The sequence below is a fragment of the Crocodylus siamensis genome, chromosome 3 (genome assembly GCF_052110815.1).
Source record: "Crocodylus siamensis isolate JL-2025a chromosome 3, ASM5211081v1, whole genome shotgun sequence".
Taxonomy (NCBI): domain Eukaryota; kingdom Metazoa; phylum Chordata; order Crocodylia; family Crocodylidae; genus Crocodylus; species Crocodylus siamensis.
Window position 1 is genome coordinate 99,971,604 of NC_143397.1, and position 25,729 is coordinate 99,997,332.

The 25,729-nt window shown below is 47.1% G+C and overlaps 1 protein-coding gene across 5 annotated transcripts in view; it reads left to right on the top strand.

The window, feature by feature from the left end:
- Positions 1–25,729, top strand: part of KIAA1958 (KIAA1958 ortholog) — a 188,932-nt gene that overhangs the window by 81,209 nt on the left and 81,994 nt on the right. For all 5 annotated transcript variants that reach the window (XM_090038860.1, XM_090038858.1, XM_090038859.1 and 2 more), the window contains one exon: positions 19,221–20,418. In XM_090038860.1, the coding sequence (XP_089894986.1) occupies positions 19,245–20,418 (1,174 nt within the window). In that variant the 5' untranslated portion in view covers positions 19,221–19,244. The remainder of the gene's footprint in view (positions 1–19,220; positions 20,419–25,729) is intronic.

The window sequence follows — 25,729 nt, forward strand, 5'->3', positions numbered from 1 at the left end:
TGCCAGTCAGAATGAAAGACTTAGTCAACCTTTAAAATATGATTTAGCAAATAAGACTGGACTGTCAATCAGCAAAAAAATAGTTTGAATGAATGAAAAAGCTTTCCCTTTTGGAAGCCAGTTCTTTGATCTTCTAACAACTCAATATAACTTCCTTCTTTCTTTCTGTTCTGCGAAGATTTCAAGCAAAGCTGTTACAGTTGTATCCTTTCCCTTTGCCAGGCCATAGAGATAGGCTTGATGAGGGGAAAGGATTTCTCTGTAGATGACGGCAATTTCAGGTTGCTGCCATCTCCTTTGTGTCTGCACCCCTGACATTTGGCCACAGGTTCTGTGCCCTAATGGATCCATTAGTAGCATGCTGTGTCCCTTACAGTGACAGAGTTAGTTTACTCTTCAACATGTTTCTGTGGACTCCCACATAACTTTTGTATCAAATTTGTTAGCTGTTTTGGTAGAAAGATCTCTTCTGGCCTTCTACCCTTCAGACCCAATCTGGGTTCTGCCCCTCAAATGCATGTGTTATCACTAAAGAGGAAAGTTTGACTGGCCTAGCCAGACTGATCTTGAAACGCATCTCAGAGTAAACACACATATTTAGAGCAGGGGAGGACAACTATTTTGGCTGGTAGGGCACTTGATGAGTTCTGGTGAGCTGTCAAAGACTGCACACACAAAAAATTTCCAAAGATATCATTTTAACAAATTATAGATAAAAAAGAAACCATATACTAAAAATCAAACCTCTACTATAACATATTTGAATCAAGGCTGTCAATTAATCACAGTTAACTCATTAATCATTGTTCGCGTTAATAATTTTAACACATTAATTGTGCATGTGGTTTTGGAGCCTGCATCTGGGCTTTGCTCTGCCACTGTCACCACTGTCTCTGGGCCACCCTGTGGGGCAGCAGTGGCAGCACAGAGGATAGCAGGGCAGCCCGGCCATGAGCTCTGGGCTGCTGCAGCAAGGAGGGGTGAGGCGCACACAGACACAGACACAGACACAGACACACAGCCGCAGCCTGCAGGTGGCCAGGAACGCAGCCCAACAGTGTGTGGAGCGCTGCCTAGCAAGCAAGTCGGTGAAGGGGAAAGGGTGTGGGGGAGTGAAGGGGTGTGTCAGGGACAGTTCTACCCCACAGTGAAGGAGGGAGTGGGGGAGGCAGGGGCAGGGGTTGGGGTGAATGGGCCCTGGAGCAGGTTGTGGGAAGATTGGAGCTGCAGGCAGGTAGTCCGGGGACATGGGAGGGCTCCCACTGCTGTGCATATCCCAGGGGACATATGGGGGGGCATGTGCCCCCTGGATTTATGTGTGGGGTGGAGGAGGGATGCTGCTGCAGGCTGGGGCTCTGTGCCCATGCTGCCTTTGCCCCAGGAGCTGTTTGCTGACTGGACCACATCCCCTGCCTGCCCAGTGGCATGAGGCACATGACATTGCACAGATCCTAGAGCAATGACAGAGGCAAGGAGCCACAGCCTGTACTGTAGCCCGCCTCCACCCTGCACTCAGATCTGGGGGCCACATGCCCCCCATGCCTCCCTCAGCGTGTGTACAGCAGGAGGAGCCCTCCTGTACCACTGGACAAGACACCTGTGGCTCCAGCCATCGCACAACCCACCCCAGGGCCCCATTCACCCCAGACTCTGCTCCTGCCTCTACCTTATTACCTCCCTCACTGTGGTGCCCTTGATCTACCCCTGCCCCATTCCTTCCCTCCCCCATGCCCTTTCTCTCCTCACTCACCTGCTGGGCAGTGTGCGTGTGTGTGTGTCTGCCCCTCATGCCCAAGCCACAGCCGCCCAGCCCTACTGCTGCCTCTCACTCCTGACTCACAGTACCCCACATCCTGCCAGGGTGTATGGGAATCCCTCCCTCCCCAGGCTTCAAACCCTGCACATGCACCAGCAGCCCCCCAGCATCACAAATTCTGCCCCCACATGCCCCACCCCCAGCCCCTCAACCATAGAAGTTACCTGCATAATTTTTCATAACTGAGTTTTTCAGTGCATAATTTTGAATTTTTGGCTGTGTGATTAAAATCGCAATTAATTTTGAGTAATTTTTTAAAATTGCGCAACTAGTTGTGATCAAATTTTTTAAAATTCAAATGAGGTCTGTCAAATGATTATTTAAAAAAATAATTTTGTCCTGATTTATGTTTTTTTGAGTACTGTATATAGAAGTGATTGCATAACAGCTCAAAATAAAGTCTTACTCTTGTATCTGTGTGGTATGTGGGGGGAGGTGTCTGTAGGGATGTGGGTGCCTGCATATGGTTGCGGGGGGATGCCCACTTGCTAGGTCCTGGGAGCTGGCTTAGGGGTCGGGGGAAAGAAAGCAGGGAGTGTGTGCCGCAGCGCTCACCTGGGTGGTGCAGTACAGGCGCAGTCCACTCCTCCATCCAGCCCATGGCTGCTCCCCATGGCACTCTGAGCACCACTCACTCCCACTTGGGATAGCCCGCATCATGCTCCTGCTCGCACCTACTCTGCACCTGCCAACGGCCTTAGCCAGTATGCACAGCTTCCCAGCAAGGCTGCACCTGCAGCTGCCTGGGTACTGCTCAGCTCCCCGTCTCCAGAAGCTCTTCCTCTTCTTTCTCCTGCCCCTGCTGCACTGCTCCAGGCAACAGGTAGTGTGGGACAACACATGCCCAGTCAGGCAGAGCAGGGAAGCTGCAGTCAGCAGCTCCTGCCCCAGTGCATGGGGCTCCAGTTCCAGTTCCCAGCCACCTTCCACAGACTCATCCACCTAGTGTGATGAGCAACCACTTGTGGGTGGTAGACAGTACTCACCAGTCCCCCTCCTGTAGGGCAGGGCCCCCCAAATCCCGGGCAGGGCCCCCCTGGCTTGAGAAACCAGTGTTCCCCGACGGCAGGCCCACTGCGCATGCACGCAGTTTAAAAGGGCCTGCCAAACAGGGGGGGGGAAAAAAAAAAGGCTCAGTTAGGCTCCAGAGCGGTGAGAGACGTGTGGGTGAAGCCCGCTGCGCCCCCGCTCCCCCGAAGCCCCCCAGACACCCCCTTAGCAGCCGCAGAGCCCCCTGACGACCCCCAGCACAGCTGGAGGTAAGCGGGCTCATGGTGGGAAAGGGTTAACTCCTCGCTCCCTGGGAGGAGGCCGCTGCCTGGTGCCGGGCCGGGTCAAGCCCCCGCCCAGGACCCTACTTGACCCAGCCCCCCCACGGAGCCCCGCGAACAGGCTGCATAAACAGGCACTTGAGTTAGCATGGAGTTCACGCAGGAGAGGGCATGGGAGGGCACGAGACCCTGCCTGCGACCCCCCAGAGTAGTCGGCCCCAGCCGTAGCCAGCCTACCAGAGGCATGACACGCATGGGCACGCACCGCACCCCAAGGGTCCCCTCGGGCTCTGCAGCACCCCCATCGGGCACCTCAGAGACGGCCGCCCAGATGGAGCCCACGGTTCCGGGCTCCACGCAGACAGAGCCCCTGGCTCTTGGCTGCGGGGGGCTGCCTGTCCCTTTTTCAGGCTCTGGGGCCCGGAAGCATGGCCACCTCCCCTTGCGGGGTCTGCTCCCTACTGGGGTCTCTGGCGTGCCAGCTGGAGGAGCTCCAGGCCACAGTCCAGAGACTGCGTGCCATCAGGGACTGCGAGCAGGAGATAGACTCCTACTGCCAGGCCCTTCTCCCCCGGGAGCCGCAGGGGAGAGCACCGTCTCCCTCCACGGCTAAGGAGGACTCTGGGACCTCCCGCTCTGCCCAGTCAGGGTCATGGACCAAGGTGGTCAAGGGCCCCAAGGCCCGCGCACCAAGGCCCCTCCCTCGCCGGAGCTTAGCAACAGGTTCGCACCTCCTGCAGCCCCAGCAGAGCCTGCTCAGTTGCCAGCTCCCGCAGGCAACCCAGGCTCAACCACAGCTACTGCCCCCACTCTCCCCAAGTCAAAGCGAAAGGTGTTTGTTGTGGGAGACTCCATCCTGCGGGGCACTGAGGGGCCAATCTGCTGCCCCAACCTCTTAGCCCGGGAAGTCTGCTGCTTCCCGGGGGCCTGCATCCGAGACATTGTGGAGAGGATCCCGCAGCTCCTCCGGCCCACAGACCACTACCCCATGCTCCTTATTCACGTGGGCACCAATGACATGGCTCGGAGCACCCCCAGCCAGGTCATGAGGCGCTACAGGGAGTTGGGAGTGTGGCTTAGGGGTCTGGGAGCTCAGGTGGTGTTTTCGTCGATCCTCCCAGTCTCGGCCTATGGGCTGAGGAGGGAAAGGAGGATCCACGCAGTGAACCAAAGACTGAGGAGCTGGTGTCATCGGAAAGGCTTTGGCTTCCATGACCACAGCCCGCTCTTTGGCGAGAGAGGCAGCGAGCTGCTGGGAAGAGATGGCCTCCACCTCTCTCCCCTGGGGAGGAGGCTCTTCTCAGCCAGGCTGGCTGACTTGCTCCACCGGGCTTTAAACTAAGCCTGCTGGGGGTTGGGGGGACTACTGCCACTGCTGGCCCACTGAGCGACCCTTGTAAAGCCAGCAGACCAAGGCACTTAAGGGAACCCACCCCTGCCCCAGACCTGGCACAATCTGTGGGCAAGGCAAGAGCCCCTAAGGGCACACGTGCCTGCCTGTACACTAATGCCAGGAGCCTGGGTAACAAGCAGGAGGAGCTTGTCCTCTTGCTCAGTGCAAAGAATTATGACGTCATTGGGATAACGGAGACCTGGTGGGACTCCACCCATGACTGGACCACGGGTATAGAGGGCTATACCCTGTACAGGAGGGATCGTGTTGACAAAAGGGGCGGGGGTGTAGCTCTCTATGTGAAGGAAAGCTACATGTCCCTGCAAGCTGATGTTGGCGACCGGCATGGACAGCTAGAGACCCTCTGGGTAAAAATTCGTGGGAAAAACGGCACAGGGTACACAACGGTGGGAGTCTACTACAGACCTCCCACTTAAAGTCCTGAGCTTGACCAGGAGTTCGCCCGGGAACTGACTGAGGCCGCTTTTTCCAGGACCTTGGTTGTCATGGGTGACTTCAATTACCCGGACATCTCGTGGGAAGATCACTCAGCAAAATCCGAGCAGTCGCAAAGCTTTCTCTCGTGCGTGGATGACCTCTACCTGACTCAATAAGTCTATGGGCCAATGAGAGGCAAAGCGCTGCTCGACCTGGTACTGGCTACGGGGGACGACCTAATCGGTGACCTAGTGATCGATGGGAAGCTGGGTGACAGCGATCACGAGCTGATCACCTTCACCATCCGCCGTAAAGCTGGCAAGTCAGTCAGCAACACAGAAGTCCTTGACTTCAGAAAAGCTGACTTTGACAAGCTCAAGAGGCTTGTCGGTCAGGCCCTCAGGGACCATGACCCCAGGGAGATGGGAGTTCAAGAAGAGTGGTTGCTTCTCAAGGAAGCAATCCTCAGTGCACAAGCTAAATCTATTCCAACACGGAGGAAAGACAGCAAGAAGGCACAGCAGCCCTCCTGGCTCTCTAGGGACCTAGCGGACCTCCTGCGGCTAAAAAGGAAAGCCTACAAAGGATGGAGGACGGGATTCACCTCCAAGGAGAATTATTCTGCGCTGGTTCGGTCCTGCAGGGAGCAAACCAGGAAAGCCAAGGCTGCAACTGAACTCCAACTAGCTTCAAGCATCAAGGACAACAAAAAGTCCTTTTTCAGATATGTGGGGAGCAGGAGGAAAAGCAAGGGCAATGTTGGACCCCTGCTAAACCAGATGGGGCAACTGACAACTGACGCCCAGGAAAAAGCCAACCTATTAAATAGGTACTTTGCGTCAGTCTTTCATCAGTCCCATGGGACGCCCTTGCCTGCTATGGGACAGGGAGATCCGGGTGATGGGGATCCCCTACCCTCCATAAATGCTGACCTCGTGAAGGAACACCTTGAGAAGCTGGATACCTTCAAGTCAGCCGGCCCTGACAATCTGCACCCCAGGGTACTCGAAGAGCTGGCGAGCGTCATAGCCCAGCCCCTGGCACGGATCTTTGAAAACTCCTGGCGCTCTGGTGTAATGCCCGAAGACTGGAAGAAGACCAATGTGGTGCCGATCTTCAAGAAAGGGAGGAGAGTGGATCTGGCTAACTACAGGCCCATTAGCCTGACTTCTGTCCTGGGGAAGATCTTAGAAAAGTTTATTAAGGAGGCCATCCTTGATGGACTGGCCCAGACTAACATTCTAAGGGATAGCCAGCATGGGTCTGTTGCGGGTAGGTCTTGTTTGACCAATCTCATTTCCTTCTATGACCAGGTGACCTATCACCTGGACAGGGGAGAAGAGATTGATGTCATATATCTTGACTTCAAAAAAGCCTTTGATCTGGTATCCCACGATCACCTCTTGGCCAAACTGGCCAGTTGTGGCCTTGGCTCCACCACAATCCGCTGGCTGGGAAACTGGCTCCGTGGTCGGACCCAGAGGGTTGTAATTGATGGCAGTCACTCATCGTGGTGCCCTGTGACCAGTGGGGTCCCTCAAGGCTCTGTCCTGGGACCCATACTGTTCAACATCTTCATTAACGATGTGGACATTGGAGTCAGGAGTGGACTGGCCAAGTTCGCCGATGACACCAAACTTTGGGGCAAAGCATCCACGCCAGAAGATAGGCAGGTGATCCAGGCTGACCTGGACAAGCTCAGCAAATGGGCGGATGAGAACCTGATTGTGTTTAACACCAAAAAATGCAAGGTTCTCCACCTTGGGAGGAAAAACCTGCAGCATCCTTAAAGGCTCGGCAGTGCTACGTTGGATAGCACTACAGAAGAAAGAGACTTGGGGGTCATCATTGACCACAAGATGAACATGAGCCTCCAATGTGATGCTGCGGCTAGTAAAGCGACCAAAATGCTGGTGTGCATCCATAGATGCTTCTCGAGCAAATCCCGGGACGTCATTCTCCCCTTGTACTCGGCCTTGGTGAGGCCGCAGCTGGAGTACTGCGTCCAGTTTTGGGCTCCACAATTCAAAAAGGATGTGGAGAAACTTGAGAGAGTCCAGAGGAGAGCCACGTGCATGATCAGAGGTCAGGAAAACAGATCTTACGATGACAGGCTGAGAGCCATGGGACTCTTTAGCCTGGAAAAGCGTAGGCTCAGGGGTGATCTGATGGCCACCTATAAGTTTATCGGGGTGACCACCAGTATCTGGGAGAACATTTGTTCACCAGAGCGCCCCAAGGGAAGAAGAGGTCGAACGGTCACAAACTCCTGCAAGACCGTTTCAGGCTGGACATAAGGAAGAATTTCTTTACTGTCCGAGCCCCCAAGGTCTGGAACAGTCTGCCAGCGGAGGTGGTTCAAACACCTACATTGAACACCTTCAGGAGTAAATTGGATGCTTATCTTGCTGGGATCCTATGACCCCAGCTGACTTCCTGCCCTTTGGGCAGGGGGCTGGACTCGATGATGTCCCGAGGTCCCTTCCAGCCCTAATGTCTATGAAATCTAACCAGGTAGCTGTGCATGCTGGCGAGGGCCAGGTAGGTGTTGTCAGTGGGCACAGAGTTGGTGTGGGTGGGAGTGCATCATGGACTGACTCAGGCAGGAGCAGGCAGAGCTCCGCTCAATGCAGAGCTCCATGGGGGCAGCGATGGGCCAGATACAATCAGTTGGCAGGCTGGATCTGGCCCATGTGCTGTATTTTTCCCATCCCTGATTTAGAACCATTTAAAAAGCAGAAGGGTTCAAATGGGCAACAGCTGTTACCTTCTGATTCTTATGTGTGGAAAGGGGTATGGGGGGGTGTACCCCTGGATCTGCACGCAAGGTAGAGGCAGGCTGCCACTGCAGGATGGGCGGGGGGCAGTGCTCAGCAGGAGGGTTGGGCTGGGCTGCACTTGGGGTAGGTAGCAGTGGTGCTGGGAGGGGAGCTATGGTGAATTTTGGGGTGGCTGCAGCCCTTCCCACCATAGCCCTCCTCCTAGTGCCACCACTGCCCATCCCAAGTGCAGCCCGGCCCAGCCCCCTACCAGGAAGAGCTTGGCCCCAGCCCACAAGAGCAGTCTGCCATCACCCTGCACGCCGATCTGGGGCTACATGCCTTCCATGCCCTCCCAGGGTGCATGTAGTAGCGGGAGCTTCCCCCTCCCCCACTTCCCCCCGAATGAGCCACTCATGGCTCCATCCCACGCTCCACCCCGGCTGTGCAGCACCTGCCCCTGTCCCAGCCCCTCTCCCTCCCTCACCATGGGGGTCTCATTCTGTGCCCCCATACCCCTTTCCTCTCCCTTCACCCCTTCCCTCACAAAAGCCTTACTAGGAAGATGCTGGTCTCTAAGTTACCTGGCTGCATATCAGCAATCAGATCTGTATTGGCTGCTAAGGTTTGTTAAAAATCGACCATCAATATTGGCCCAAAAAACCCTATTAATGACATTATGTCACGTTGGGGAAAAAATCTCCCAGAATAGCTTCAGTCAGAGTTGGCAGCTCTTTTCCAAATGCATGTGTGTTTACAAGTTGAGTAATTCTGTTTCCTTCCAGTTATGTCTTTAACACCTTCTGAGCAGGCTCTTCAGCAGATTGGCATCAGCAAAGCTGATTGGAACTTGGTCAACAATCCTGTTGATGATGGCCAAGGGAAAGCAGAATCTGCAGCTCACTTGGCCTTATCTGTCTGGGCACAGCAGGGCTAACAGCAGTACCCAGTAGGGCCTTTATGTATTTTTGTCATTGAAATAAGCATCTGACTTTAAGCACAGATGAGTGCAGCTCCCTTGAGTAAGAATGTTCCACTTCATGCAGTAAATAGAGTCTTTAAATCCTGCATGGGGCAACTCAAGAAACTCACATGGACTGGGTTCTGTCTTCAAGGGCTTCTCGAGTTGTAATGTTCTTATCCCATGGAGAAACACCCAGGGATGTCAGTTTCTGTGGAGGAGGCACAGGACTTATTAGCTGGTGTGACAAAAAGGAGGAACAGAGGAACATTTGGCAGAGCAATCTAGAAGTGGATGTTTGACATTCTGAGTTGTACTTGTATTGGCTGCATTTGCCCATTTATGGACATATTTCTAAACCATATCTCCCAGAAAGACAAGGTGTTGCTCTTGGGCCAATGGAATTTGTGGCCTGAAATGTCAAGAATTTGACTGTATTTTCTAAGGTGAAGTTACATGTTACACCTAGACCACACTAAGGGCACTTGAAACCTGAGTGTCCTCATGACAAACCTTCTTAACTTGTGCAAAATACCTTCCGAACATCTCAAAGTTTATGCCACTCAGGCAAAGGTTAACTAGGACATGCTACCTAGATTGTGTTAGGATAACCTCAGCCTGCTCCATAGAGATAAAATGAGCAATTTGCAGTCCTCTGGCATCCCAGCCATCCCCCACAGAGCAGGGATAGAGTACAGGTGTCCTGGCTCCTAGCCATGCCCTTGCTTGCCAGCTTCCTACTGGCAGTTCAGAGCTGTACAGGGAAGAAACAGCATTAACCTTTAATGTGTGACTGCTAACAGCAGGGGGGTAGGGGAATTATTTCAAGTGGAGTGCCACTTAACGAGTTTTGGTGAGCTATCAAGGGCTGCATGGGTAGGCCCACCCCTTGACAGCTGCCCCTCTGCCTTGTTGCCATCTTGGGACCAAGTATCTCACCTCTAACCCCTGACCTTTGCCACCAGAAGTCCCTCCCCTTGCCCCCCCTCCACAATACTCCTTTGGAGGGGTTGCCATCTTAGAACCAGAAAGAAACCAAATCATATACTAAAAATCAAACACCTACTATAACATATGTGGCAGAAAGCCACCTTGGTTTCTCCCCAAAATCTCTGCCCTGTGACAATGTGATAATATCTCTGTGCTGTGACCATTTGAGTAGGGTGGGCTCAGCAGAGGAGACCACACCCTTACCCTGTTTCTTTAGGTAACTTGAGCTGGCTGCATTCCTGAGGGAGGGGGGAAACCTCCCTACGTGACTGGTACCTGGGTGAGGGGCATCTGGCTGGTGGGCTGGAATCTGCCCAGTAACAGGTGAAGTATTTCAAACTGGTTGGCTGGCAGCCAACCAGGGCTGGCCTCCACTGGACCAGGTGAATGAGGTCACAGGGGCTATACAAGTTAGGGCGGGCGAGGAGGCAGTCTCTTCGGCCATGAGGTGAGGCTGGAGCCATGGGGGGGGGACTCAGAGGAGCATAAACATCTGAAAGGGCCCTCTCCCCCAAAAACTCATGAACCAGGAATAGCTGGATGCTAGAAAGGATCTCACCAGCCTCTGGAAGATGCTTGTGAATAAGCTACTGGAGATCTGATAGATATCTAGCTGGCAGTAACTCCGATGCGTGATCAAAAGGCTACCACAGCCAGACTGTTTGCTCTTTAGGATTTCTAGGATATTGCTCAATCTTGTACCCTATTTTCACCCTACACTTGTAACCAATAAAGTCTTCCTTTGTGACTGGTGTGGGAGACGTATTGAGGGGTGGGTCTAAATTATGCCTAAGAGACCCCTTAGGTCTGCGGACTAAAGGAGACTGTACTTTTTGCCCCCGGACTTGGGGAAGTGCCCCAAGTGCCTGTACTGGGTCGAGTACCCGTAGGACATTAGGCCTGTGTTTCACCAAGGACACAGGGCCAGGAGTGAGTCCATTCTCGGGGTGGTGGCAGCGACGTTACCCCCAGGCTAGCGTATGTGCTCCAGGAAGGGGTTGGGCCGGACATAAGGCGCCCCTAGGGAGGCATTCGGAGCCTGGCAGGTGGTTGGGCACAGGGAGGTGGGCGGCTCAACGCAGGAGCGCCCCCTACTGGCACGCCACAACATATGTTAATTTTATTACAAAAAATATTTTTGTCATAATTTGTGTTTGCATCGTGTATATAGAGGTGATTGCATGATAACTCAAAAATAAATTCTTAGTTTTGTATATTGTGTGGCGGGCTGTGTATAGGGAGTGTGTATGGTAGGATGTGGAGGGTGTGGTGGAGATTGTGTATAAGTGGGGATTGTGGGGGCAGGGTGTGTGTGTGGGGACTCCCCCACACTCCCCGCATGATATAGCAGCAGCAGCAGCAGGGTGCTCAGAGCTCAGGTGCCCGGTGAGGCATAGCTCCAGCCAGCACTGCACATTGCAGTGAGGGGCACATCCTCCGCTGGGCCGCTTGTATCACTGGCGCTCTCTGCCACTCATGTGCAGCCGCCACACTTGCACAGTATGGGAAGGAAGTCTCATGTGCTGGAGCCAGGTGCTTTCCCTGCTGGGGCTATGCAGCATCAAAGGGAAACCCCAGGCACCTTCCCCAGAGGGGCAGGAAAGGCAGTGGGCTCCAATGCATGGGGGTTCTCTCCTGTGCTGTGTGTGCAGCCCTGGCAGGGAAGGCATGTGGGACTTTCCTCCCATGCTGTGCAAGTGCAGGAGCTGTGTGTGAGTGGTAGGGAGCATCACAGATTCAGGGGGCCTGCTGAAGGCTGTGTCCCTTGCTGCAGTGTGCAGCACTGGCTGGAACTGTGCCCCACCAGGCACCTGTATTCTGAATGCCCAGCCTGCTGCTGCTGCCACTGCCTGTCAGGGCTGTGCAGCATGGGGGAGTGTGGGGGGGTGTCCCCACACTCCCTCCTTCCCTCACACCCACACGCTCTCCACCCAAGCTCTGCACTGCTGCCAGCCCCAAGAGCCATGCTCCTTCCTAGCTGCAGCCCTGCCCCCGCTGCTTTGCTACCTGCTGCCCAGAGCTGGCAGGAGACTGGGGAAATGGAGCAGGTCCCTAAGGGCTGCAGCAGATGCAGCAGCAGCCCTGCACAGAAGCTGCCTGCTGGCTAGCCAGGCCTTTCTGTCCACAAGGGTGGGATGGCGGCAATGGGGTACGTTTGAGGCTGTGTATACACGTGAGCACTTTGCTCCCACCCTCATGAGCGGCAGGGCTTTTTGGGGGACTCTGCGGGCCAGATAAAAGTGGTGGGTGGGCTGGATTCAGCCCTTGAGCCATATTTTGCCTGCCCCTGCCTTACAGCATGTTCTAACTTTCTCACCACTTAACAGTTCATAGATTTAATATGGTCTAATTATAACATGTAACTTCACCATAATAGAAAATTCATTAACTTTACCTTTAAAAAAGAGCTGTACCCTGTACCTATTATAATGTAAAGCAGCATAAGGTCCGGACTTTTACAGCTGCATTTTTTAAAGGATACAGGAGCTCTTTGGCCTCAGGGAGCAACACCATGGCATAATTCTCCACACAGTTTCTATCCCAACTTAGAGGGCTCCCGTGGAGTGCCTAAGAATAAGGGAGTACTTACGAAAAAGGAAGTTTCAGAAGCCAGGCAGCTGAATGGGGAATTACTTGGATGCTTTTACAGGTTATCTTTTAAGCATTTCAAACATATGTGGAAGGTTATGTGATCATAAAGATAGAACAGTGTCAGAGCACTTACAGGTTAAGTCTTAAAGCTATCTTAGACCTGCACAACTGTGACTTGCCACTGGAGGGCTGGCAAGTGTGGGCCTAAACAGGAGCCACTACTTTATTGCTCCTCTGGGCAGGACCTTGTAGTTCAGAGGTGGAGAATGAGATGAATGGAGCAGGGAGGCTCAGCAAGGAGACTGTTTTTTTTCTCTGGTTGGCTTAGTACTAGTTAAAGTTGCCCTAGAGAACGAAGTCCTGAATTTTTCAACACAGTAAGTATGGGCATAGGCAGAAATAGGGCAAACTTCCACCCACATGCCTCAGCTGGAGCCTGGAGGGAATTAAAGAGGTCTCATCATCCCATCCTTGATCTTGTTTAGTTGGTGACAGGGACCAAACAGATGAGAAATGGTGTTGTGTAGCTCATGCTCTGATCCAGGGGTAGGCAATGTTTTTTGGCCGGAGTTCCGAAAAACACCACAATGCCTACCTTGGAAGGTGCCAGTCTCCACAGCTCTGGCATCAGCACCGTGCTGGTGGCAACTGCCCGGGCACCTGGGGGGTGTTTTCACTCATACTATAAAAAAATAATAGAGCAATTTTTCTGTTACAAAGAACTTAGACTCCAACAGGGAAAAATGCTTTTAACACTATGGATTCTCATTTGGAATCTCTGAGAACATCCAGACAAGCATGGCTGTGCAGTGTGCAGCGCCACATACTACACAGTCCAGAGTTCTCCCTGCTGCAAGGACATGCTGCCCGAGTGTGCACTATTCCATTAATTTTTTTTGCATTGTTTTTGATCCCTGGATAGCCAAGTGTCAGAAAAAAAAACACAGGAAAAAAACCCAAAGCAGCACATGCTTGGGCAGCACGTGCTGCTAAAAAGTGAAGCTGGGTCAGTCGGAACCATGCTGCAGCTCCTGGCCAGGCTCTGTCCAGCAGGATCACTGTGGCTGCAGCTCTGGGAGGCCCCCAGCTCCCCAGGTAAGGCTGCTGGGGCCAGCACAGTGCTGGCCTCAGCCCCTCCTATGCCAACTAAGACAACTTGCAACACTCCAAAGCACACATGGCATGGGCATTCCCTGGAGACAAGCAGCAGCAGAGCAAGGTGTGCCAAATGTCCATGCACGTCTGGACACGACCACTGGGTATATTCTGTGAACTGTGTTTGCAAACTTAAGTGCTAACTTTGTGCATCACCTTTGAAAAGATCTCAAGGCACCTCAGTGTGCCAAGGCACCCTAACTTGGTAGTTCTGCTAGGGTTAACCCCTGACAGCTCTGCGGTTAGCTTGGAGCCACTGGGTGGTGATACCAGGGGGCCAAGGGAAGAATGCTTCCCCAGGCTCCTGAGTCTTCCTATAATTAACATGGTGGCTTCATGCTAAGGGTGCAGCCACTGTATGGCAAGACCAGGGAGCTGAAGGAAGCATGCTTCCCCTGGCTCCATGGTGTTGTTGCACTTAATATGGTGGCCACTCCATGCTGAGTGCAGAGCCAGGGAAAATATGCTTCACCTAGCTTCATGGCTGCACTTAAGCCACTCAGGGTGGCTGCTCTCAGTGTGGAGGGGGAGGGGAATACAGGTTTGGAGGGTGAAAATAGAAGAGCTAAGAGCTATGCCTCCTGGCGTGCTGAAGGACTGAAAACTAAGCGTTTTATCTCCCTGGAGCTGAGTAACCATACCCTGGAATAACCTAGGTAAAATGGATCAAAGATAGCCCTCACTTCAATTGGCTTAACTTTAAAACATTAAGAAGGTATTTTGAGTAGGATAACACCCTTCAATGGTTGAATACTCCCATTTTAAGTACATTTATACCTGACAATGCCCTTAAATTAATCACAAACAAGTTGGTAGGAAATGAAGGAGTTGGACCCTAAATGCACATGGTAGATGAGCCAGAGGTTTGCACTCCCCTGTCCTCATCAGTTTAACCTCGTTTTCATATGGCATGTGTGGTCTTCTTGGAAAACCCATGTTATGCTGTATCCATTTATGCTGTTGTTCTCACTCTACGGATTTTGTTATACTGGCTATCTGTATCTTTATAATTTGGAATATGGCTTAACCTGGGAATTCAGAGAGTCAGCAGAACTGCTAATTATCTCCTGTCATTGTGTTGTAGTGCCAAGACAACTGACACTCACAATGGCAAAATGAGAGGCCACTGGTGGGATAGGCACCCCAGGGCGTTGCCTGCTTGTGTTGGGGCAATCAACCCTGCAAAGGCATCTGGGAGAAATGGCCTATCAAGCCAGCAGGACTGCAGGTACTCTTAGGAACACCAGCACTTCCTAGAGACATCTGGTGACTCATGAACATTAGAATAATGCTAATTCTAGGGCTGGCATGAAGGCTTTTTAGAGCACAGCTAGACTAGAATATTGGAATTTAAACCTCCTGGGCTTCAATGGCCTTGGTTACCAGGACTAGCAGAGTTGGCAGGAAGGCTGATCTTTAGATCTCAGGCAGGACTTTCACGGGAGGCTGGGGAGAACTAGATGAGAGGGTAAAAATCTGTATTTGTTTTATGTTCTGTCTCCCAACCTATGGTTTATTTTATTTGCATAATTCTTTCATCCTATGTAATAAATCCTTTTCTTGTTGTTCTCTTTCCTGACTGCCGATGGAAAGAGTGATTTCCGGGTGAGTGATTTTTTTTCCAAGCTATCCTTTCCATTGAAAGAGGGATTTATAAATGTCTTCTGTACCCTAAAGTGGGAGCCACTCAGGGTGGGCAGAGATCCCCCACTGCGGCTGCGGAGTTCTGGCGTGAAGGCAGAGGATCTGGGGTGTTGGGATAGGGAGCTATCTTGGAGCAACTTCAATCTGTTCCTTGGGGAGAGTGGCGGCACAGTGAGGAAAAGCTTGGGGCTCTGGGGGATCCTCCATGGACAGGGTTTTTTGACACTTCAAGAAATCTGGCCCTTAGCACTGAGCATAGCATTTACTTGCTTGAGTAGTACCTCTAAAAAACAGTGAGATTACTCAAGCAAACATTCTGTATGCCTGGCAGGTTTTACAGGAATTAATTGTATGCATTCTTCTGCATACAGGTCCATGTCTTGCAATGAGTTTTGCATAGACACAAGGTGTTGCATGCACAAAGGTTTTTGTGGGATCAGTCACAGTTTGCAAAGCATTTGGAGCTCCTTGGGAATACATGACAATGTAACTTACTGTAACCATTTTTTTGGTTGTTAAAGCTTCTTGCAGATGATAAAAAGAACTTGTGCTTTTTACTTTTAATTACTCAATAGCTGACCTTGAAGCACACATTCATTGGCCTCATGTATTTATGCATTGGTTTGCGTGGAGTAAAATCAAAGTAGTGCATTATCAAGAAATATCTGGTTTAAATACAACTGCTCTTGTGCAATATTCTTATTATATCTGCCTTTAAAATTCTTGTGTGGGTAGGGGTGGAGGGATGGGACATACGTTGGTAGTGAGCTCAGCATTTAGATTGGTTCAGGGAAACAATACAGGGCTTAATGTGCAAATGGGCAAATGCCCATGGCTCCAATTGAAATCAATAGAAGCTGCATGTAATCGGTATTTCTAAATGGAGGTGGGGTTGGAGGGGAAGTCAACTCTTTGGCAACTCTGAAGACAGGTGAGGCCCATGAATGCCACCTATTATTTTTAAACCTCCTCAGAGAGTCAACAGAATGATTTCTCTGTGGGCAAGGATCAGTCACAGGAGAAGCAGGCCTGCTGGAGCTTTTGCTGTGCAGTGTTGATTCATTCCACGTGTGCATTTTGATTTTGCGTGCATTTTGATTTTTCTCTTGTGAAGAATGTTTTTTGAATGATAAATAATTTACAGAAAAGTATTTACTAAAATTTTATTAAAAATGTATTGACATGTGATACCTGGCTTGAATAAATGACCTCCGGGAGGTAACAGATGGCAAAGTAGAGAACATGAAGAGATCCTCTGGGAAGCATAAACACAGAATTAATCTCTATTGGTCTAATTCCATCTTCTGTCTCACACATGCAAAATGTGTGAGTTCTCCCCTTATTAAACCTCTCTTGCAATTACAAATACTTTATAAGTAAGGTTAAAGTTTAAGGTGGATACTGTCAAGCTTTTTTTTTGTTAATTTAGAATTTTAAAGATTTAAAATTTTTGGAAAGGAGTTAAAAACTTTCATGCTTTTTATTATTATTTTGTTTGTGAGTTTTGGAAGCATCTAAGTAGTGTGGTGAGATTTCCCATATAACTGCCATTCTTTTAATAGGGAAGAATGAGGAGGCTGCTCAGTTTCTGGGCTTTCAACTATTAGGGAAGGAGAAAATTGCAGAGCTAAAGTACCCTCTTGCTCCTAGTTGGAGAAAGATGGCCTTTTAACTAATGGAATGGACTAGTACTTAGGGGGTCCTCAATTCAAATCCTGATTCAAACCTATGTTCTGTTACAGTCTCAAAAAAGGAAGTTGCTTGTGTATTGATGGCCAAACAGAAATCAATGGGACTTTGGCCACTGATTGCACTATGGGAGAAATTCTGGCTCCATTTACAGATAGGGATTATATTACCTTTTTATAGATGTATTATGAGATTAAATATATAAATGAATATGAGTGTGCAGGTATTATCACACTGGGGAACAACCTTTTTGGCCAATATGCTACATATTAACCCCCAGATCCTCCTTCAGTGCCATATGATCCCCTTTCCCATGATCTTGTGCTCTGTTTTTTGCTTCCTACCCAAGCTGCTGCTTTGCTTTCTTTCCTATCTGCTGCTGCACTGCTTGACCTGCTCTGGATCAGCAGTGTGCCAGAGGTTGCCAGTGCTATGTGTGGCACATGTGCCACAAGTTGACCACCCCTGTATTACTGAGGTTGTAACCTCAGTTCTTATAAGAACTGAAATGGATTATCATATCTGGCTGGAAGTGAAATTCTTTTTTCCCCCTTTTATCGGTAACCAGAATCCCATAAAAAATGAGACTGACTAGACTTCATTTCTGTCTCTGGAAAAGAAGATCCTTGCTGTTCTTATAAAAAATTAAAGGTTTGGTTTAGTAAGATAATGCATTTACTGCAGACTCTAAAATGTGAAATAACAGTTCACAACACTACAAAACACAAACTGCCATGAATTTTCTTTATTTTTGCGAATTGTAAATATTTTGCTGAACAAGTTTTCTGGAAGATATGCAGAGGTGCTTAGAGACACCAAGATACATGCAAAGATTAGAAGCTTATAGTGCAACGCTACATTTTAATGAGTAAAAACAAAGATTCACACTGAAATCTGGATTCTTCAATATTTAATTAATCACATCAGAAAACAGAAACATACTCTTCTGTTACCTAATTGTACAATCAACAGCTAACTACCCAAGCTTCAATCTGGCAGTTTGAAATAAACTGTTAAGGAAAAAAAGGCTGTAGTCCAAGAAATTACTTCTGAACAATTTTTATGTTTCTAGCTCAGTTATGTTCCATTTCCTTGGTTTTCTTAAATGTAACTAGGGCTAGCATTGTAAATCACTGAATTTACTATTCTTTTATTGGCAGACAAAGTTCTTTGGTTAGATGTGATATCTTTTATTAGACCAGCTGAGTAGTTGGAAAAAAAGTTCTTTGCAAGCTTTTGGGTGCAGTCACCCTTCATCAGGCATAGGGAGTCTCTTTTATTGGCTTTTTTTTCCTATTCAGTTAAGTGAATAAAGAATTTCCTTTCTCACATCTGATTGTCTCTTTTATAACCATAAAAGAGAAAAGGGACAGAGAAACAACGATAGAGTCTATTAGAAAGTATAATACTTGTCTGACCTAATGTAAACTGTGGCGCACTCCCACAACAGGCTTTGGGCTGGATCCTACAAGGACCTACTAAACAGCCAGTTTCCATTGAAGTAAACGAGAGCTAAGAGCACTCAGCCCTTTGTGGGATGAGACTGTGTCATTGCAGATGCTGTTTAAAAGACAGAACAAAAGCAGAGTATGCAGTTTATGGCAAGAAAAAGGCTGAACATTTGACAGATTTTCTTGAGCTCAGTGTAGGATGCCGTAAGTGATACACTAACTCTGTATTAATTAACTTGGTCTCTGAACTCAGTGTCTGTTGCTATGGGTTCCTCTCTTGGTGAAAGTGATAAATGTTGTATTCTCCAGTGGAATGAGGATTTAGCTCTATACACTTAAAGTTTGACAAAACAGCAGACATTTTAACTCAGAAGGTCTGAGAGAATCAGTCTTCAAGACCATTCAAAACTTGTGTGTAAATTAGACGTATTAGTTTTTGGGCTGTTAGTTATAACTAGTACTCAGAATTCAGACAACAACCACAAAAACCCTGATAAATTTCATAATCTTTTTTTGTCTTATAAACAATCTCTGGCCCTCAAGTGGACTGCTTTGTAATGTCCTTTAAAAATGAAAATGCATTTGCAATAGAGGAAGGATTGTATATAAATCTTGATCAAGTAAGTGTGGGACATTAGACTCAGTGCCTATAATTCTAGTTTTGAGTTTTGGCTAAAAAATATAATTAGTTTTTTAATTATTCAATTTCTTGGATATAAAGACTTTATGAGCTTGCATTTGTTTAAGATTTGAGTAAGTTGCCAATATGAATAACCTCCCCTGTTTAAAAAGCCTTTTTCCTCATTGTGGATATACATTGCAAAAAGATTTTTGCCTCTGGGTTTAAGGATAGTTTTTATAGACACAATGAGAACTGAAGCTGCTTAAAGAGGGATGCTTTGTTGAGAAATGTCTTTTAAGAGCCCATTATATGATAGTAAGATGGTTTACTTATTTTTTATTTGTGGAAAAGTAATGTGCTGTGTTCTTATTTAATAGTGCACAGCTGTAGTTCTTAGAAACATGCATCATATTAATTGCCTCTTTCTATTTTTCTGTAGGAAAGGAGCTGTTTATCCTATAACATGGAGGATTGCCTTCATACTTCTTCTGAAAATCTTTCCAAATTGGTCAGCTGGGCTCATAGCCATGGGACCATATGCAGCCTCATTCCAAATTTAAAGCACTTGCTTTCAGAAGGTTCCCATGGGAACCTCACAGCTATGTGGGGCTGTAGTGCAGGCCATGCTTACCACTGGCCACTGACTGCAACCTGCCGGGCTGGGTCTCAGGAAAGAGTGTGCTTTCAAGACAACAGGAGCTTTAACTCAGACAGTCCCAGCATTATTGGTGTGCCATCGGAGACACAGCCCAGCCCTGTAGAGCGATACCCTGGAAGACCAGTGAAAGCAAAGTTGGACTGTAACAGAACCAGAGACTCCTGTGACTTCTCTTACTGCAGTGAGCCCTCTGAGCTGGGTGAAGCTGTGGAAGAATATGAAGATGAAGCTACTCTCTTTGACATGGTTTGCGAGTCCTCAGTGACAGATGAAGATAGTGACTTTGAACCTCATCCCCAAAGGGCGCAAAATGTTTCCCGCAAAAGGTCTGCGGTGGGACCGTCATCAACAACCCTTTCAGGCTCCCAACCTCAGGTCATTGATGAAAGCACCAATGATGTGATAGTCAAAAAAATCAAGCAAGAAATCCCGGAAGACTATTACATTGTGGCCAACGCAGAACTTACTGGTGGTGTCGATGGACCTGCACTCTCATTAACACAGATGTCCAAGCCCAAGTCTCAGACTCATGCTGGGCCTTCCTATGTTGGTCCACCTAAGCCCAGCCCCCACACAACACCTTCTCTCAGTGCTGATCTAGACTTGCAAAACTTGTCTGTATCTCCACCCATCTTATCAAGGCCTGCTGTTCAGAAGCCTGCTAGGGTAACTCTGGCTTCGCCAGCCAGAGGACCAGCTAGTACCCCTACAGCCAACCAGCAGGTTGCCCTTCAGATGCCTGTCAGTAGTTCCAATACCAGCAAACAAATTAGTATTCCTTTGTCAGCCCTGCAGCTCCCAGGACAAGAAGAGCAAGCAGGCTCAGAAGAGCTGCTCCAGCCTGTGCCAAATCAGGTTCCAACCTGTGAAGTAGCATCATCTCCTTCTGTTAGCGCAGAGCCAGAGGTCAGCTCTAGTCAACAGCAGGCCAGCACTGCCCCTACCATCACCACTGAGGCCACAGCCCAATCAGTACCAGGTATGAAAACTTTTGAACACCCGCACTGTCACTCAGGGAATTCAGTGTCATTCTGATAGATGCATTCCTGAGCCAGCACCCGCAGGTAGTAAATTGTAGTTGCAAGAGTAATATCGATCACAGTTGCCATGGGTTACAGGAAACTATTACTACATATATCAGTAGATAACCACTGTACTTTGAAAGGGGATTTGGAAAGCCTTCATTTAATAGACCCCAGAAGCACTGGATGTAGGATAGTGTTAATCCAGCCATCCTTCATAATGGAACCCAGAGAGTTGTTTCATTAAAGCAGATGAATATCAAAGCAAGTCAGGTCTGACAGTCCTATAATTCTGTAGTGCAACACTGATGTGGGACAGGGTGCAGCCCTTTTGCTTTCCTTATATATAAGATGAATGTTATTTGGGTAAATCAGAACAATTGAATCTTAGCAAGAGCAGTTTGAAGTGGTGTTCAGTGTTCTTCATTTCCTTTTCTTGTTGCTGTCAGAAGAACTGACATTTGAAAGGCAGATGCAAGGGACAGCTTGTAACGGTAATGTCTGGGAGAAATTTGTCCTGTTATAAATCTTTATTAAAGTTTTTTGCTAAGTCATAAACTACAGCAGCCTGAAGAGGTTAGAGAAAGACATACTGTACATAATCTTAATGCTGAAGTTAATGTTGCTTATACCTGCAGCCAAGCAAAAAAAAAAAAAAAAGGCTTTCCAATTTTCAGTGCAAAATCTCCTCTAATCTTTGGATCCTTCCCTACCTGTATCATGGTGATGATCAGCTTAAACAGACAAGTATCATAACAACAAAGCTGTCTCAAAGCAATGAATTTCAATCAATTCTTCTTTCTGTGCCAGCACTTTGGGGGAAAAATCGACTGGTGACCATTAGCTTAGCATGGGTGAAATCTGGTTCATGGCACAAGTTGCTGCACAATTAGATAATACCTGCTATACCATGACCTTTACTCTTATTGCCAAATAAAATATTAAGGGTATATAAAATATCCAGTTATATTCAATATAATCTGGGCACTACATGATAGAAAGTGCAGAAGTCAGCATTTTATTTGCAACTAGTGAAAAGACTCAAAATTCAAACCACTCAGTTGGGCATTCATTGCTATTTTGATACCTCTTTTAGGCATTTCTGAAGAGCAGTCCTGGCATGTGTTAATTCACTCGCTGATGGTAGTCCTGCTATGCCAAGTTAGATCATTTAGATCTGATTCTGATAGACTAAGTCCAAGGGAGTAGGCAGATGTCAGAGATGGAGTTTGATACATATATTTATCACATATTTTTAAGATGGATAGCACTTTCCAGAATGCTAGTGATTAGATGCATCCTGATTCATTCATATAGATCCCAATCCATGTAGCTTCAGGCTACTATATCACAAATTTCAGTGAGGCTGTATAGGAGTTCACCAGCCCAGAAATTTGGCTCTTTGAGATTCCTTTGTTTTCTCCTGGTTAGTAAAAATTAAAATCTCACTCTGCAGTTACCAGCATTTAACAGAAAAAAGACTTGTAGCTATATTACCCTGGACAGTCCTTTTGTTGGCCATGCAGAGTCTGACCTAGAGATTACTTGGACAAGAGACTTCTAATGGAAACCTGGATGCTGGAGGAAGTGGTGCTCATGGTTCTGTAGGCTGGACTCTCTTTTTTTTTTGTGAATGAATTTTTCAATAGTGCTTCAGGAAGTGGAGGTGTCACAACCTCAGGAGGGGAAACTCATGATGCCAACTAGTTAAAGCTCTCCTGGCCGTTTTTTACAAGGGTAGTGGTGTTATCTCAGCATACTGTCCAGATTCCAGAATGGGTGATTACACTCTAAACATCCAGATTTCCTATCTGTTTTAGTTTTCTATACTTCCAGTCATAACTATTACATAACATGTGTTATTTGCTCTTAAACAGCTGCCTTGTTGTAGCTCAGGGGTGGCTGCATTTGAGTGTCATGTAAAATTTCAGTTACAGCAGACTGTGGCAGAGCTTGTTCTGGGTTCAGAACATGCTTCTATGGACTCCAGTTAATCTCTGGGGTAACTGTGGCTCAACTCAGAGGCTCCCTATTATGAATTTAGCTTTCTCTGCTGACTTGGGCAGAGGCCAGGGCTTTGGCCTTCTCCTTACTCTCTCCAGGAAATCAAAGGTTTAGAATAGGCTCTTTCTGCCTTAGCCTGGCCCACTGTAAAGTTTTGCCAACTAGAAGTGTTCAAGAATTATATTAGGCCTCTTTCCCTCTCCCACAGTTGATATTGATGATATTTATAACACAAAATATATTTTGAATTATTTTTGTTTTCTGTGCTTTTGAGCCTTTAGGGGGCATATTTACAAGTTGTTCTTTGCAACCAGGAGAACTAAAAAATATCTTTTAAATACTAAATAAAAGCCAAGATCTGTGCATTACCATGTGACTCCAGGGATAGGAACACTGAGGAAACATCAAATATCACAGAAGTCCCGATAAAATGTTGGGAGTTGACTACTCTGTGACTGTAGGTGGTGATGTCATGGAATATTTTAGATACACATGTGCTCCTATGAAGTGTAACAGTTTTCTTCTTCCAAGTGCCTCTCTGTGTGTGTGTATATGCATATATATTTGGCTTGTCCTTAAGTAGATAGTCATTTTTATCCTTTATGTAACTCTCTTGCAGTTGGTAGAATTTTGCTGTGAGCAAATGTAACACAGGGTGATTGATTGTGTGAAAGAAAGTTACAAAAACGTATGTAAGATCTTCCCAGAACACTGAACAAAAATGCTAATAGATCTCTCTGTTTACAATTTTACATGGGAGGATTGATGGCTTTTGGCTAAATCAGTTGCTGAAGTCTGCCTGCAGCTGCTGAACACGGTCAAATGAACAATTAAAGGTCAGACACTGCTGGAAGTAGTCAAATGAACAATTAAACCTCTGTTGTAAATAAGTCTTAGTCTTGGAGTAAAGCATTCAACTTCATAATTTACTATCTCTGCTAGTTCCAGAGCTACCCTAAAAATAACCTGAACTGACATATATCATTTTTAAATTAAAGTGTGTTCCTATTCTGGTAAATGTTTCAAAGACCCAGATTACTTGAAAGAATAAAATGAAATAATTATGTTTTGAGTCATCTGAAAATCAAGTTAATAAGTTAAATTAACCTCCTCCTCCTCCGCTCTCACTCCTTTCTAATCTTGCGATGCTGGTTTGACTGTTTGTGTGCCATCAGCAACAAAAACAGGCTTTTGAAGATCTGCTGTAACATTGCTTACCAGAATACAAGGTTGCGTATTCTCATAAACACCTCTGTCTGATTTATCTTTGGGTCCTGAAACTGTCACATGATAAATTGCTGTTTTTAGGCCTTACATCAGGAAGTTCTAATTCTGAGACTGACATTCTCTGACTTTGTAGTATATTGTAAAAGGAGACCACTTTAAAAACTAAAAAGGAGTATAGTAAATACACTTCATCCTTGATGACATATTTTAATGTATTTATGTTCTTGGTTTAAGATCTTAGTTTAAAGTTCTTAAAGATTTAGTTCACAGATCTTAGTTTAAAAATTTTAACAGTAGTAGTGCTATCAATAATATTATTGAGTGTTTCCTTGCAACAGAAGTCATCCTTTTTTTTTCAGGAGAACCCTGAAATCAGATCTCAGCAGGTGCTGTAACATCTTTTAGCTAACTACAAACAGAAATCCATTTCTTTCTGAAGATTTCACATGCTTTTTTTTCTGCTCAAACTTGACCCCCAGTAGGGAAGGCTCAGACAAAATTCTCCGCAGCACTGAAGAACAGCAGCAGGCGGCCACATAAAGAGTGACTAATACAGTACATAGAATTCCAGTCTGCCTTAAACACGAAGCATTTATTAAAGAAAGCACCTGGAGACACCAACAAATGGGCTTCCTCACTACTTGTGTTCCAGCTTTGTCTCTCTTGTTTACCTGTGAATGCACCCATTCTGGAAAGCTGATCAGTTTACAGAGACATCTAGTGGCTGGATAATATATTGCAGGTAAATACAGCCTACTGAGACCTTAAACCTCAAGTAGGTTGGCATAAAGGAAGATGAAGGAGCAGCTTGGGGATCATTTGGGCCTCCGAAATCTGCAATAATATGAACCAATAGGCCTCTTAAACCTATGTAGACAGTGCAGTAGTACTAGCCTTTATGCAAGTTCCTTTCCAGCAGGTAGGAAAGGAGTGAATCCATGCCCCCCCACCAACCCCCAGTCACCTTCATGCATGATCTTTGGGAGGCATTTGAGCTTCATTTGCTGCTGGTTGGTTTTTTTCTGTTTGCCTTTTTTAACCACACATTTTTAATAACATATTGTTTCAACTTTAAAATAATAACTACCTGCTGAGAATGCCATCTGGGCTCTAAGGAGAGTTGTTTCAAACACACACCCATGCAACAGAGAATATTTTAAAATTAAGTTCTAGTAAACCTTTTCAGAGTTCAGACAGACAAAAAGCCTCCCTGGCAGCACAGACAGTGTCATCTGAGATTATCTTTTAAGTCTGAAGGAGAACAGGCCACTTCCGTCAGTTGTTACAGTGTGTAGCAGCACTACCCATTCCAGACTCAAAAATATCCTTGCTTTCATCCCAGAGATGACAAGGAAAGAAATAAAAACTACATGGAAAGAAGAGTAAAACCAACCAATTCCACAGACCCATTTAAATTGATTCCTGCACCCCTTGGTTCTCTTACCAGCTGTGCCAGTGGGTTTCCTAATAAATGATATTCCTTGTGAAATCCTATGTCTCTTTATGATATGTGACACATGAGAAAAGAAGTTGCTTATGTTGATTCTGCTTTCAGGGAAAACACTGGCAAGAGCTGACAAGTCTGGGATAGGCATATATTTTATTATGAGGGGGAGGAAGGTGACTTTTTTCATTCAGTGAGACTTTTAAACAGAGACGTATTTTCATTGCTCACTGTTTATTGTTGTTCCATTTCATGTTGGACTAATCCTTTCCTAGACCTTGTGGGTTTCAAGAGGGGAAAGGAAGAGTTGGAGCGGGGAAGGGGCAGGATTTACATCCTGGATTTCACCATCAGTGGTAGAGATGAGACACATGAAACAAATGAAGCTTTTGTAAGATCTCAGACAGTTGCTTTGCTTTTATACTTAAGGGTAGCTTCATCTCCACTAAAACAAGCTGAGAATAGGGTCTGATCAAAAGCAGAAGGACTCCATAAATATCTGTGGGCTTCAGGGCAGGTGCATAGTCTGATAAACACAAACATCACAGAACTGTTTGGTTTCATTGAAACCTAAATGCTTTCAACAGCCACTG